This window comes from Oncorhynchus keta, chromosome 13 (assembly GCF_023373465.1).
Source record: "Oncorhynchus keta strain PuntledgeMale-10-30-2019 chromosome 13, Oket_V2, whole genome shotgun sequence".
Classification (NCBI taxonomy): Eukaryota; Metazoa; Chordata; class Actinopteri; order Salmoniformes; family Salmonidae; genus Oncorhynchus; species Oncorhynchus keta.
The window spans coordinates 40,814,487-40,830,039 of record NC_068433.1 but is presented as its reverse complement, the minus strand read 5'-3'; the positions used below and the strand labels follow the sequence as shown (position 1 = coordinate 40,830,039).

Here is a 15,553-nt window from a genome sequence, read left to right as displayed (position 1 = left end):
CTACACACTCGATCAGCAAACCTGGTTGCTCTCAGGCCTGATTGATGCAGCAATACATTCACCATTACACCATTCGGACAATTAAATAGCCTTTACGTTCACGTGTACTACTACATAAGGTACGTAAGCTGTCACGTGTACTACTACAGTACACAATGTACACTCTCACGTGTACTCATCATTACCAAAGAAATGGAGGGAGCCAACAAATCTAAAATCTCCAGACCATAGAATTACCAACATGGACAGCTGTAGTTGGCTCCAACAAGCTCGAAGCGCAGAGAAAGAGGAGAGGTTGCATTAAGGACATGTATTTTCTCCGTGACTGAACTGAGTACAAGATATGTCCACTCTGACCCCACAGCGCTGTGTGGATGATATGATGAAGTGTTACAGAGGGAGAGAGAGGTAATGTCCAATCAATCAAATCAAAATGTATTTGTCACACGTGTCGAATACAACATCTGCAGACCATGAAATGCTTACCCACGAGTCCTTTCTCAACAATGCAGAGTTAAAAAGTACGACAAATTTGCTAAATAGAAAAAGGAAATAGTTATACAATAAATAACAATAACAAGGTTATATACAAAGAGTACCGGCTCCGCGTCAATGTGCAAGGGTAGCCTAGTGGTCAGAGCGTTGGACTAGTAAGCGAAATGTTGAGAGATCGAATCCCCGAGCTGACGGGGTAAAAATCTACTGTTCTGCCCATGAACAAGGCACTTAACCCACTGTTTCTAGGCCATCATTGAAAATAAGAATTTATTCTTATTATTCTTCTTAACTGACTTACCTCATTAAATAAAGGTTAGAAAAGGGTACAAGGTAATAACATAGCTATATACACGGAGTACAGCCTCTGAGTCAATGTATGAGGTAATTGAACTAATATGCAGCTAGGGGTAAAAATGACTAGGCCATCTGTTTACTATAGATAATAAACAGAGTAGCAGCAGTGTGTGTGTGTGTGTGTGTTGGAATGTCTGGGTTAGAGTCCAGTGAGTTCGGAGCAAGACTTGGCACTCCGATACTGTTTGCCATGTGGTAGCAGAGAGAACAGTCTATGACTTGGGTGGCTGGAGTCTTTGACAAATTCTAGGGCCTTCCTCTGACACCGCCTGGTATAGAGATCCAGGATGGCAGGAGGCTCAGCCCCAGTGATGTACTGGGCCTTACGGTCTCATGCCAAGCAGTTGCCATACCAGGCGGTGATGCAACAGGTCAAGATATTCTCAATTGTACAGCTGTAGAACCTCTTGAGGATCTGACAGCCCATTCCAAATGTGTGTGTGTGCGTATTTGTGTTTGTGCGTTAGCTCTCTTGACGGCCGGACATGCACACTGAATATTAAACTGAGCGAGAGAATGCCTGTCCAGTCTCACCACTCCCAGTATGTGCTGGGCTTTGAAAAAGAAGCATTTCTAATGCTCAATATTGCATTACTACATCACAGTTCAGGCGCTGCGGTTTGGGTTTGGAGCGAAGATTATCAGGGAAGACAGGGGCACTAAAGCGTGGTTCGTTGCCGGAACTAAGCATTCCGCTGAATTACGAATTCCTTTCCGTCGCGCTCCAATTACAAAACTCGTCCTTGACTTAAACGCTTAGCTGTGACAAGTGACCAACCAGATGACACGTGCTCTCCCACCGCCCACCTCTCTCTTTCTCTTTGCGCCTCTCACTGAGCCCCCCCCGTAGTGAGCGCCTGAGGATCCTAAACTTATTCAGACTGCCATTTGGAGTCACCTCCTCCTCTCTCTATCTCTCTATCGCTCACCAATCAATCAAATCAAATGTATTTACAAAGCCCTTCTTACATCAGCTGATGTCACAAAGTGCTGTACAGAAACCCAGCCCAAACCCCCAAATAGCAAGCAATGCAGGTATAGAAGCTGTGTCGAAGCACCAGGGGAGAAATCATCTCTCAGTCAGTCTTAAAGTCAAATGACAAGATGTGGGAGGGACAGGGACAGTGGATGGGTAACACCAGGTAGTTCATTCAAGGCATCCATCTTCACCTCAACTAGAACCTTCGGTACATGTGACAATTCCAATTGGACTACCTGTATGACACCTTTGTTCCAAAACAATTGAATACATATGATGCCGCCGTGGAGTCAAAGGTCAGCAATCCACATTGTGTGGACAATAACGTGTTCTATTCAAATCTATGATCATAATGAGGATCCGGATTCCTACCTAACGTTTAACAAGAACACAGCTTACTGGCGAACCAACAATAATTATCCCTATAATAACAGTAATTGTAACAGAATCAATCGTCCATTAATTATAGTAATCAACGCATCTCCCTCAAGCCCGATATCTTCAAATCCATTTCCTGCCATTATTACAGCTAATGTTATTCCTCTGATCGAGATAGCATTGATCTTGTCTAATAGACTCACTGGGTCTGCTCTCCCTCCTGAAAAGGGAAGCCATCAACATTCAGTACAGGGTGAAAACAAGTCCAATCCCCTAGTTAAAACTCACAACAACAAGTCACGGTAAACAAGCTAAGAGTTTCTCTCAAATCCAGCTTGATCTAATTATGAGTGGCTATATTTTGTTCAGTTGGCCTATTAACTACAGTGGCATGCGAAATATTCACCCCCCTTGGCATTTTTCCTATTTTGATGCCTTAATTAAAACCTGGAATTAAAATTGATTTTGGGGTGGGTTGTATCATTTGATTTACACAACATGCCTAACACTTTGAAGACACAAAATATTTTTTATTGTGAAACAAACAAGAAATAAGACAAAAAATCTGAAAACTTGAGTGTACATAACTATTCACCCCTCCAAAGTCAATACTTTGTAGAGCCACCTTTTGCAGCAATTACAGCTGCAAGTCTATTGGAGTATGTCTCCATAAGCTTGGCACATCTAGCCACTGGGATTTTTGCCCATTCCAAAACTGCTCCAGGTCCTTCAAGTTGGATGGGTTCCGCTGATGTACAGCAATCTTTAAGTCATACCACAGATTCTCAATTGGATTGAGGTCTGGGCTTTGACTAGGCCATTCCAAAAAAGGTAAATGTTTCCCCTGAAACCACTCAAGTGTTGCTTCAGCAGTATGCTTGGGTCATTGTCCTGCTGGAAGGTGAACCTCCATCCCAGTCTCAAATCTCTGGAAGACTGAAACAGGTTTCCCTCAAGCATTTCCCTGTATTTAGCGCCATCCATCATTCCTTCAATTCTGACCAGTTTCAAAGTCCCTGCCGATGAAAAACACCCCCATAGCATGATGCTGCCTCCACCTGTCACATTCGTCCTATTGATGAGACCAAGTCGCAGCGTGATATGAATACATACTTCTTTTAATACAGAAAAAACACTAAAACAGACTAACAAAATGAACGTGAAGCTATATAAACCGAGTGCTGACAGGCAACTACACATAGACAATAACACACAAAACCAAAATGGAAAATGGCAACCTAAATAGGATCCCTAATCAGAGACAACAATAAACAGCTGTCTCTGATTGGGAACCAATTCAGGCCACCATAGACCTATAATAAACCTAGACTAACAAACACCCCATGATATACAAAAAACCCTAGACAGGACAAACAAGCATACCCACCCTCGTCACACACTGACCTGACCAAAATAATACATAAAACATAGAAAACTAAGGTCAGGGCATGACACCACCATGCTTCACTGTGGGATGGTGTTTTCGGGGTGATGAGATGTGTTGGGTTTACGCCACACATAGCGATTTCCTTGATGGCCAAAAATCTCAATTTTAATCTCATCTGACCAGAGTACCTTCTTCCATATATATCTCCCACATGCCACCTTGGCGAACACCAAACGTGTTTATTATTATTACTTATTTTTTTCTCGAAGCAATTCAGATGTATATATATACTGATATCATGTCACAGATCAGGTGACACTGAGATTGTACACATGTGGACTTTATTTAACCAATTATGTTATATTGTCTCTCTGCTGCTGTCTCAGGTGTATCACGACATTATCAGTGTGATAGAAGTGAGGATGACCTACATCTGTTTCTCTGAATCACACGACTCAGTACACACACACATACAAACGACCAAGTAGACCCCCAGCCATTAGGCAGGCTGATGGGCCTGATGCGTCTGCCACTGCCACCAGACATGCACACACACACACACACACAGGGCCTGTCGCCAACAACGACAGGTAGGACAAAAACTCTAAAACACTCTCCCCGTTCTCTCACACACTCATCCACTCACCTTACACCTCTCCCTAAACTAAGGCAGGTGAGTCAGATACGTACGTGCTAGGTCACTACATTCTCCTGTACAGTATCTTACAGGTATCGGGGGCCAGCAGGCAGCATGCTTTACTCTGCTGTTACTGATCTGCCATGTCCTGTGATTTGACAGACAGACAGAGAGACAGAGATTTGACTGCTTCTGTAATTTCCCAGAACTATCCCTCTGAAACGTCCCAGTCATGCAGACAGCCTCTGTAATGTGCTTGACATTTCCAATATGTCTCGTCTGCAGAGAGATTGAAAAGAACACAACAACCGTATCTAGGGGAACATTCAGGAAATGTTCATGTTATTGATGTTTATTTCATTCTGTTGCCATAGTCGTTCAGTAAAAACAATGTAAAATGAGTGCTCCCCATCGCTGCAAATGAGTTTGGGCTTCGTTCTCCCAAGGCGAATGCTTGTCGTGCATGCGTATGTATGTTTTTTTTTCAAGGGTGTGTGTGTGTGTGTGTGTGTGTGTGTGTGTGTGTGTGTGTGTGTGTGTGTGTGTGTGAAGGGGGGAGCTTCTCCCATGGTGTAGTCTGCTGCATCTCTGTGTTTGATGGTGGGATCTGACACCGTCTCCTTCTACTGAAGTTTGCCAGGAATGTTCCATATCCCATCAGAATTGTTTAACTATAGTGCACAAAATATTCCATTTTAAAAATGAATGCCGCTTTTTCCATGTGTTTCTGTGTATGTGATCATACAATACAGAGAATTTCTAAATGCTGTTTGAAAATGGCTGACATCATGATAGCCACGTCAAACAAAACGAGGCCGATATTGTCAAGCCTAGTGTGTGTTTGTGGATGATTGGTTGTCTGGATGGATACCTTATCTACAATAGTGTAATATACAGTACAACTACAGTAACTCAACAAAAGAGCTGTGATGTTAGCTAAATCTGCCCAGTTCTGACCTAGCCCCTGTTATCATGTACAGTAAGCTTTCTGTGATATCTCCCTAGAACACTGGGCCTAAACTGCAGCTACTGACGCTTTAGCCTCTCCCACTCTCGCGCTCTCTCGCTCGTTCTCTCTCTCGCTCGTTCTCTCTCTCGCTCGTTCTCTCTCTCGCTCGTTCTCTCTCTCGCTCTCGCTAGCTCTCTCTCTCTCGTTCTCTCTCTCTCTCTAGCTAGCTCTCTCTCTCTCTAGCTCTCTCTCTAGCTAGCTCTCTCTCTCTCTAGCTCTCTCTCTCTCTCTCTAGCTCTCTCTCTCTCTCTAGCTCTCTCTCTCTCTAGCTCTCTCTATCTCTCATTACAAATGTCATATTATGTGCAAAGAGTTAAAGTACAAAAGGGAGAATAAATCAAACACGGGTTGTATTTACAATGGTGTTTGTTCTTCACTGGTAGCCTTCTCTTGTGGCAATAGGTCACAAATATTTCTGTTGTGATGGCACACTGTGGTTTTTCATCCAATAGATATGGGAGTTTATCAAAATTGGGATTGTTTTTGAATTCTTTGTGTATCTGCGTAATCTGAGGGAAATATGTGTCTCTAATATGGTCAAACATTTGGCAGGGGGTTAGGAAGTGCAGCTCAGTTTCCACCTCATTTTGTGGGCAGTGGGCAGTGTGCACATAGCCTGTGTTCTCTTGTGAGTCAGGTCTGCCTTCAGCCACCTTTCTCAATAGCAGGGCTATGCTCACTGAGTCTGTACATAGTCAAAGCTTTCCTTAAGTTTGGGTCAGTCACGGTGGTCAGGTATTCTGCTACTGTGTACTCTCTGTTTAGGGCCAAATATTGTTCCAGTTTTTTGGGGTTAATTATTTCCAATGTGTCAAGTATTTATCTTTTTGTTTTCTCATGATTTGGTTGGCTCTAATTCTGTTGCTGTCCTGGGGCTCTGTGCGGTCTGTGTGTTTGTGAACAGAGCCTTAGGAGCAGCTTGGGTAGGGGACTCTTCCCCAGGTTCATCTCTATGTAGGTGATGGCTTTGTGATGGAAGGTTTGTAAATCACTTCATTTTAACGTCTCTTTTCTGGATTTTGATAATTAGTGGGTATCGGCCTAATTCTGCTCTGCATGCATTATTTGGTGATTTACATTGTACACATTTTTGCAGAATTCTGCATGCACAGTCTCAATTTGGTGTTTGTCCCATTTTGTGAATTCTTGGTTGGTGAGCGGACCCCAGACATCACAACCATAAAGGGCAATGGGTTCTATAATTGATTTAAGTATTTTTAACCAGATCCTAATTGGTATGTAGAATTTTATGTTCCTTTTGATGGCATAGAAGGCCCTTCTTGCCTTGTCTCTCAGCTCGTTAACAGCTTTGTGAAAGTTACCTGTGGCGCTGATGTTTAGGCCGAGGTATGTATACTTTTTTGTGTGCTCTAGGACAACGGTGTCTAGATGGATTTGTATTTGTGGTCCTGGCAACTGGATCTTTTTTTGCAACACCGTCATTTACTGACAGGGCCCAAGTCTGACAGAGTCTGTGCAGAAGCTCTAGGTGTTGCTGTAGGCCGTCCTTGGTTAGGGACAGAAGCACCAGATCATCAGCAAACAGTAGACATTTGACTAAAGAATATGGTGGGGTACTGTAGACTGTTCTAGTGCCCTCACCAATTCGTTGCTTTATATATTGAAGAGGGTGGGGCTTAAGCTGCATTCCTGTCTCACCCCACAGTTCTGTGGAAAGAAATGTGTGTGTTTTTGCCAATTTTAAAACAATTTTTGTTTGTGTACATGGATTTTATAATGTCGTATCTTTTTCTCCCTACACCACTTTCCATCAGACCCTCATGCCAAATTGAGTCGAAAGCTTTTTTTAAATCAACATAGCATGATAAGGCTTTGCCTTTGTGTCGGTTTGTTTGTTTGTCAATTAGGGTGTACGGTAATTTGGTAAAAACCCAATTTGACATTTGCTCAGTACATTGTTTTCACTGAGAAAATGTTGAGTCTGCTGTTAATGATAATGCAGTGGATTTTCCCAAGCTTGCTGTGGACGCATATCCCACGGTAGTTATTGGAGTCAAATTTGTCTCCACTTTTGTGGATTGGGGTGATCAGTCTCTCTCTCTCAGCCTCCTCTCTCTCTCGCTCTCTTTCAGAATCCTCTTTTTCATTTCTCTCTCTGTCACTTTCTCTCTTCTCTGTCACTCTCTCTCCTTCTCTCTCAATTCAAATCAATTCAAAAGGCTTTATTGGCATGGGGAAACGTATGCTTACATTGCCAAAGCAAGTGAAACGGATAAACAAAAGTGAAATAAACAATAAAAAGTGAACATTAAATATTACACTCACACAATCTCTCTCTCTCTGAATCCCTCTCCTCTTTATCTCTACAGCTCCTCCTCTGAAGGATTAGCCTTTCCTCCCTTGAGTCCCTGTTCTGTACGCTCTCTGTGACAGTCCTTCCATCCCTCATTCTCTCTCTCTCTCTCTCTCCCCTCCTTCCTTTACTCCTTCCCTCCCTTCATCCATTCTCTATAGCTCTCTGATTCAGACCTTCTTTCACTCCCCCCTCTCAATATTTCTCAGTTTTTTCTCCTTCCCTCTTCCTTTCCTCCACTCCACTGTATCCCTCTCTATGCCTTCCTCCAACTCTACTCCCTTCCCTGTGGAGTCACCTCAGTGGCGTGCCTCACAAAGCCCATTGGTCCAGGCAGATTAGGCCAGTTTAATGTTCGCATACCCGACGCGGTAATGACCTGGTTGCGCCACTGCGTCTACGCGGGCCCCGGGGGTTAATCCTTCAGCTGGACGATGAGTAATGGCCACCAGCCTCCGTATTCACGCTGAGTCACCGGTAATAACGTCCGGAGGGGTTTTCTTCCTGAGGCTAGCCTGGTCGGGGAAGGACATCGAGGGAGGTTGTGTTAGAATATCATCATCCTCTTTTGCTTTAGGTCTGTGTCTGATCCTCTCCCAACTGTACTACATCATTACTGACAAAGCTTTACTTCCAACCACCACTTTCCCCTCTCCGCCTCAGGCACCATGCAGTGAGCTTCATGTGAGCTGCTTTTAAAGCAGTATCATTTACAATTATGTAGAATAGTGTTGCTGTTACAAAACATCAACTGCATTACACTCCAACATCCCCACGGGTACACCTAGAGGGTGAACACTGAATATCTAAGGTTGATTCAATTTTAGTCTAAGTGCTGTAGCCTCAACATCTAATTAAGTATAAATCATATGCTACACAAGTGCATATGTTGTAGGGAAACCAGCTGAAATCAATCAACGTGCACTGTAGGCCTGCTGTTTATGAATATATTTATGATTTCAAGTGATTACCTGTCAAAACTGTTGATTTCAATTCCAGCCAATCTACTAACAGGAAGGGGTTGAGTCCCAAATGGAAATATTTCCCTTCATAACACACTACTATGGGCACTGATTAAAAGGAGTACACTATATAGGGATTACGATGCCGGGACGCAACCAGGATGTTTATGTTATGAGTGTAGTTGGTAGGCAGCTCATTTGATCTAGTCATAGATACTGTACATACAGAGTCATTAATATAAAGAGACCACCTTCTGCCTTCATTGATTCTGGCCCCTGATACATAGAGCCGTCTCCAGAACTTTCCCAAATGACACCCTTTTTTGTCTACTTTTGACCAGGGCTCTATAGTGCTGTATATAGGGGATAGGGTGCCATTTGGGACTCATTCCAGGCCTCTCCAGCCACGATAATAAAGCAATTTGACATTTACAATCAATACTGTAAGTCCTCTTTGAATCTCAATGAGTGCATCAATCATGGGCCCTAAAACACACACAAACACAGACACATGCACACACGCACATACAGTACACACACACACACACACACACACACACACACACACACACACACACACACACACACACACACACACACACACACACACACACACGCATGAGGAATATTGGATCAGGTAATGAGTACTGAGAACACAGTTTGTTTTTGGAGAACACGATTCAATACGGTCAATCTAAGCATCAGAATAGAAATACCCCTGAGGACAAAGTGATCTGTGTCTGGCCTGGGTGCATGTTTGTGTGTGTGTATTTGCGTGTGCATGTTCATTTTACTCAGCCTGTATCAAAACAACAGTCTTCTATCAGCACTTCAACTGAATCAGCCTCCTCATTTTGACAAGCAGCATCTTCAATGAGCGAATCTTCACGTTCACTCATTGAAGAGACAAAACCCAATTTGTTCTCATGCTTTCTGTGTGTCCCAACATTTCTACGTGTCAAAATCCACAAATGAATTCCCTCATTTGATTCAAATGTTGACCAGCCTTCCTCTGTCATCACATCCCACAGCACAGTGACTTGGAAGTGATGAGCAGAATCACAGCTCTGACACTAGTTGTTGAAGCTCTGTTTAGCTCTTATTCTTCCCGGCGTCAAATCCACATCTTCACACACCAAATCACTTATGCAGTGTGTGTGTGTGTGTGTGTGTGTGTGTGTGTGTGTGTGTGTGTGTGTGTGTGTGTGTGTGTGTGTGTGTGTGTGTGTGTGTGTGTGTGTGTGTGTGTGTGTGTGTGTGTGTGTGTGTGTCCAGAGATGGCCAGTATTTCTGTTACATGTATTTGAAATATGTATTTCAATTACTTCTGAGTACGCTCCAATGTATTTTGTAACAAGATACCTTCCAGAGCTGTATTTTGTATTTTCAAAAAACAAAATTCTTTTGTATATCATTTTTTATAGCTGTTCACCATTTTGTGGTCGACCTTTCACCCTGCATTGGTATCAGAAGTCTGATGACACTATGGTGTGCTAAATGAACTAAATATAAATGTACGTATATGTAAAACTAACAATTGCAAAGCATGCTGAGAATTATTTAAATGATCTCCGCCCCGAAATAAAGCCAATAATTAATACCCAGTGTATTATTTTGGAATGTTAATTTTCACATATACATTTGGTAATTTAACAGACACTCTTATCCAGGGTGACTTACTAAACTCAGCAAAAAAATAAACGTCCCTTTTTCAGGACCCTGTCTTTCAAAGATCATTTGTAAAAATCCAAATAACTTCACAAATCTTCATTATAAAAGGTTTAAAAACTGTTTCCCATGCTTGTTCAATGAACCATAAACAATTAATGAACATGCACCTGTGGAACTGTCGTTAAGACACTGAGAGCTTACAGACGGTAGGCAATTAAGGTCACAGTTATGAAAACTTAGGACACTAAAGAGGCCTTTCTACTGACTCTGAAAAACACCAAAAAAAAGATGCCCAGGGTCCCTGCTCATCTGCTTGAACGTGCATTAGGCATGATTACTGCAGATGTGGCCAGGGCAATAAATTACAATGTCTGTACTGTGAGATGACTAAGACAGCGCTCCAGGGAGACAGTCCTCGCAGTGGCAGACCACGTGTAACAACACCTGCACAGGATCGGTACATCCGAACAGGATGGCAACAACAACTGCCCAAATTACACCAGAAACGCACAATCCCTCCATCAGTGCTCAGACTGTCCGCAATAGGCTGAGAGAGGCTGGACCGAGGGCTTGTAGGCCTGTTGTAAGGCAGGTCCTCACCAGACATCACCTGCAACAACGTCGCCTATGGGCACAAACCCACTGTCGCTGGACCAGACAGGACTGGCAAAAATGATTTTGTCTCACCAGGGGTGATGGTCAGATTCGCATTTATCGTCGAAGGAATGAGCGTTACACAGAGGCCTGTACTCTGGAGCGGGATCAATTTGGAGGTGGAGTGTCCGTCATGGTCTGGGGCGGTGTGTCACAGCAACATCGGACTGAGCTTGTTGCCATTGCAGGCAATCTCAACGCTGGGCGTTACAGGGAAGACATCCTCCTCCATGATGTGGTACCCTTCATGCAGGTTCCTCCTGACATGACCCTCCAGCATCACAATGCCACCCGCCATACTGCTCGTTCTGTGCGTGATAATCCTGAAAGACAGGAATGTCAGTGTTCTGCCATGGCCAGAGAAGAGCCCGGATCTCAATCCCATTGAGCACGTTTGAGACCTGTTGGATCAGAGGGTGGGGGCTAGGGCCATCCCCCCCAGAAACGTCCAGGAACTTGCAGGTGCCTTGGTGGAAGAGTGGGGTAACATCTCACAGCAAGAACTGGCAAATCTGGTGCAGTCCATGAGGAGGAGATGCACTGCAGTACTTAATGCCACACCAGATACTGACTGTTACTTTTGATTTTGCCCCCCTTTGTTCAGGGACACATTATTCAATTTCTGTTAGTTCCATGTCTGTGGAACTTGTTCAGTTTATTTCTCAGTTGTTGAATCTTGTTATGTCCATACAAATATTTACACGTGTTAAGTTTGCTGAATATAAACACAGTTGGCAGTGAGAGGACGTTTCTTTTTTTGCTGAGTTTATTCACAGCCAGTGCATTCATCTAAACTAGATAAACCACAACACATCACAATCGTAGCAAGTAAAAACGTTTCTGTAACCGTTACTGAGAGGGATGTGTGTGTTTCTACCAGTAACATTAGTGCAAACAAAGTTTTCCAACCAGAATCATTGTGGAGCTGAAACGCTCACCTCGACACAGCATTTGTTTACAGGCCTAATTGGGGCATCCATACAAGTGTGTGTCAGCTGCCTGGCAACAGAGGAAAGAGAACTAAAATAATGCAGTAAACGGGTGATGGTGTGACTCAGCGATGAGCTTTAATGAGGACCTCTTCTCATCTCCAACCTCTTTTCCTCTCCTGTGGGTATTTAATGTTTTATAGTGTCCCAGCTATTTCCCCTCTGTCTCTAACGTTGTGGAGAGTCGCATCTGAAATATACCCCTTGCCAAACAGCAGTGGGACATTCACTGAAATTCCACTGTGCAGAAAAGCTTTTCAAATGACCTGGAAGTACCATTCTCCAAGTGCAGCTGGTGCAAACCTGACCTCCAGCACACAGCAGGTCAGAGGTTATACAGAGGTACTACCTTTTGTTCTCTCAAGCTTCCCAGAGCCCTGCTGGGCTGAATATACCCTGCTAATCTACCGCCTAGAGCCGAGGCAAGAGGAAAGGCAATGTTCTCAAGTCTGTCAAGTCTGACACACCCACACCGACACAAAGAGTGATAGAGAGAGAGAGAGTGAGAGAAAGAGAGAGTAAGAGAGAGAGAGAGAAAGAGCATAAGCCATGTATATGAGCCTCTTATTAAAGCCTGCAAAGACTTGGCTCTAGTCACTCAGACAGAAAATCCAGTCTTATTCACATGGGGAGGTGCGGCTTTAGAGTTAAGCTATTACTATATCTCATAGCGCCATTCTAAATCACTATCTGACTGATGGAAAGACCATTCATCCAAAATGATCCATTCATTAGAAACACACAGCTATTCTGCATGTTTGTGTGTTTACCGTTATAAAATCTGTTCCACTCACCCTCTCCGCAGACTGTGCCGTCCCGAAGAAGATAGGGATAAACGCCAGCCAGATTATGCAGGTAGTGTACATGGTAAATCCAATTGGCTTGGCCTCATTGAAGGTCTCCGGCACTCCCCTGGTCTTGATGGCGTAAACAGTGCATGTGACCATCAGAAGGATGGAGTAGCCCAAGGAGCAGATCAGGGACAGGTCGGAGATGTCGCACTTCAGCACACCGCGAGCCGCTGCCGGGTCCTGGGTTCGCTGCTCGCCGTAGTCCACGAAGGTGTGTGGCGGGTCCACGGCGAACCATACAAACACCCCCAGGAGCTGCACCGAGATCAGGGAGAAGGTGATGACCAGCTGGGAGGCCGGGGAGATGAACCGGGGGGCGCTGACGGACTTCTTCCCCTGCTCGAAGATGCGGTGGATACGGTTGGTCTTGGTGAGGAGAGCCGCGTAGCTGAAGCACATCCCCAGACCCAGAAAGATCCTCCGGAATGAACACACGCCCACGTCGGGCGCGGCGATCATCAGGAAGGTGATTGCATAACACAGGAAAATGCCTGTCAACAGCACGTAGCTCATCTCACGGCCGGAAGCCCTGACGATGGGCGTTTCATTGTAGCGGACGAAGGTGACGATAACGAAGGTGGTGGTGATGATGCCTAGCATTGAGATGAAGACGGGAATGACGGCCCAGGGCGAGTGCCACTCCAGCTTGATGATGGGGATGTTCTGGCAGCCCGTTCGGTTGGCGTCGGGGCGCTGTTCGTAGGGGCACAGCTCACAGCTGAACTCGTTGGCCTGGAAGTGATAGCCCTCGCAGCGCTCGCAGTGCCAGCAGCACGGCACGCCTTTCACAATTTTCTTCCTCTCACCCATCCGGCAGGGCACGCTGCACACAGACGCAGGGAGGGACGGGTCGCCTGCCCGCCACTGCATGGCCTCTACCTGGGGTCATAAGGTCACAGGAGAGAGGAGAGACCAATCAGAGGGCAGATAGGTTGGGACTCAATAATGGATTTGGTTCTGGAATGGCTGTGATTCTAGACTGTTTCTGGCTAAGGAATGTTCTGACTAGAATAGTTCTGACTGTGTAACAGCTATCTTCAAAGCCTACTGTTGTTAAACTGTTTGTACCTGCATGAACATTTCCCAAAGGGCAACTCACAAAGTAATTAGCCAAAGAAGAACTTCTTATCATTTCCCTTGTGCTGCCTGCTAGGCATAAATATAATAGAAATTAAACTGGTGTAATCAGAGATGGCACAAATTGGCCATCTGCATCAGTCTGATGCAGTATGTGTGTATTAATCTGTTTAAAACACAGCCCAGAGTGATGGGAACAGAGCTCCTCTCTCTATCTCTGAACAGGCACACAAAGTACTGATCCAGCAGAACTAGAGGAAACTGGCTGGCTGGGGATTCTGCTGAGAGCAGGAGAAATCTAGAACTAGATTAAATGACTAATATTGGGTCAAACTACTGAGTCATCAGAGGAGAAATGAAACCTGTCCGTATGTGTTGTTTTAGTGTGGAGTTTTATTTCCCTTTAGTGCTATTATCGCTTCCTGTTTTTTGCTTGAAATATGAACGCTCAAAAACACATTTAAGTCTGGCCGTGAACCTTTTTTGGGGTATAATTGATAATTATAACCTGCTGAAAAAATAATTTAGGTCTGATTAATTATGAGCATGTCATGAAAGAAAAGAATGTCCAACGGCACAACTGGTCCTAAGGGAAGAGATTTACCCCGAGAAGGGTGGATCCTTTTTCAATTATTTGGATACCTATTAGTAACTTTGAATTCAAAACACTGTTAAGGTGAAACTAAAATATATATGGAATGGGGGTATTCTGGCTCTAGTTCTTAGCAGCCGGCCCGAGAGGGAATAGTATGCTGTTGCCGCCTCCCAGTCCAGCCTAGGTAAATCGACAACGAAGATCAGCATCTGTGCCTAACTTCCAAGTCTCCAGTCTCCAAGTCTTCAGAGTCCAGCCAATATACAGTGCCTTGCGAAAGTATTCGGCCCCCTTGAACTTTGCGACCTTTTGCCACATTTCAGGCTTCGAACATAAAGATATAAAACTGTTTTTTTTTGTGAAGAATCAACAACAAGTGGGACACAATCATGAAGTGGAACGACATTTATTGGATATTTCAAACTTTTTTAACAAATCAAAAACTGAAAAATTGGGCGTGCAAAATTATTCAGCCCCCTTAAGTTAATACTTTGTAGCGCCACCTTTTGCTGCGATTACAGCTGTCGCTTGGGGTATGTCTCTATCAGTTTTGCACATCGAGAGACTGACATTTTGGGTGTGCAAAATTATTTAGCCCCTTTACTTTCAGTGCAGCAAACTCTCTCCAGAAGTTCAGTGAGGATCTCTGAATGATCCAATGTTGACCTAAATGACTAATGATGATAAATACAATCCACCTGTGTGTAATCAAGTCTCCGTATAAATGCACCTGCACTGTGATAGTCTCAGAGGTCCGTTAAAAGCGCAGGGAGCATCATGAAGAACAAGGAACACACCAGGCAGGTCCGAGATACTGTTGTGAAGAAGTTTAAAGCCGGATTTGGATACAAAAAGATTTCCCAAGCTTTAAACATCCCAAGGAGCACTGTGCAAGCGATAATATTGAAATGGAAGGAGTATCAGACCACTGCAAATCTACCAAGACCTGGCCGTCCCTCTAAACTTTCAGCTCATACAAGGAGAAGACTGATCAGAGATGCAGCCAAGAGGCCCATGATCACTCTGGATGAACTGCAGAGATCTACAGCTGAGGTGGGAGACTCTGTCCATAGGACAACAATCAGTCGTATATTGCACAAATCTGGCCTTTATGGAAGAGTGGCAAGAAGAAAGCCATTTCTTAAAGATATCCATAAAAAGTGTTGTTTAAAGTTTGCCACAAGCCACCTGGGAGACA

General features: G+C 44.2%; 1 protein-coding gene across 3 annotated transcripts in view; it reads right to left on the bottom strand.

The window, feature by feature from the left end:
• LOC118392784 (metabotropic glutamate receptor 8-like) overlaps positions 1 to 15,553 on the bottom strand; it is a 252,777-nt gene that overhangs the window by 19,197 nt on the left and 218,027 nt on the right. For 2 of the 3 annotated variants that reach the window (XM_052460162.1, XM_052460161.1), the window contains exon 9: positions 12,627 to 13,562. The exons of the other annotated variant lie outside the window; for it this stretch is intronic. In XM_052460162.1, the coding sequence (XP_052316122.1) occupies positions 12,627 to 13,562 (936 nt within the window). The remainder of the gene's footprint in view (positions 1 to 12,626; positions 13,563 to 15,553) is intronic. 3 annotated transcript variants of the gene reach the window in all.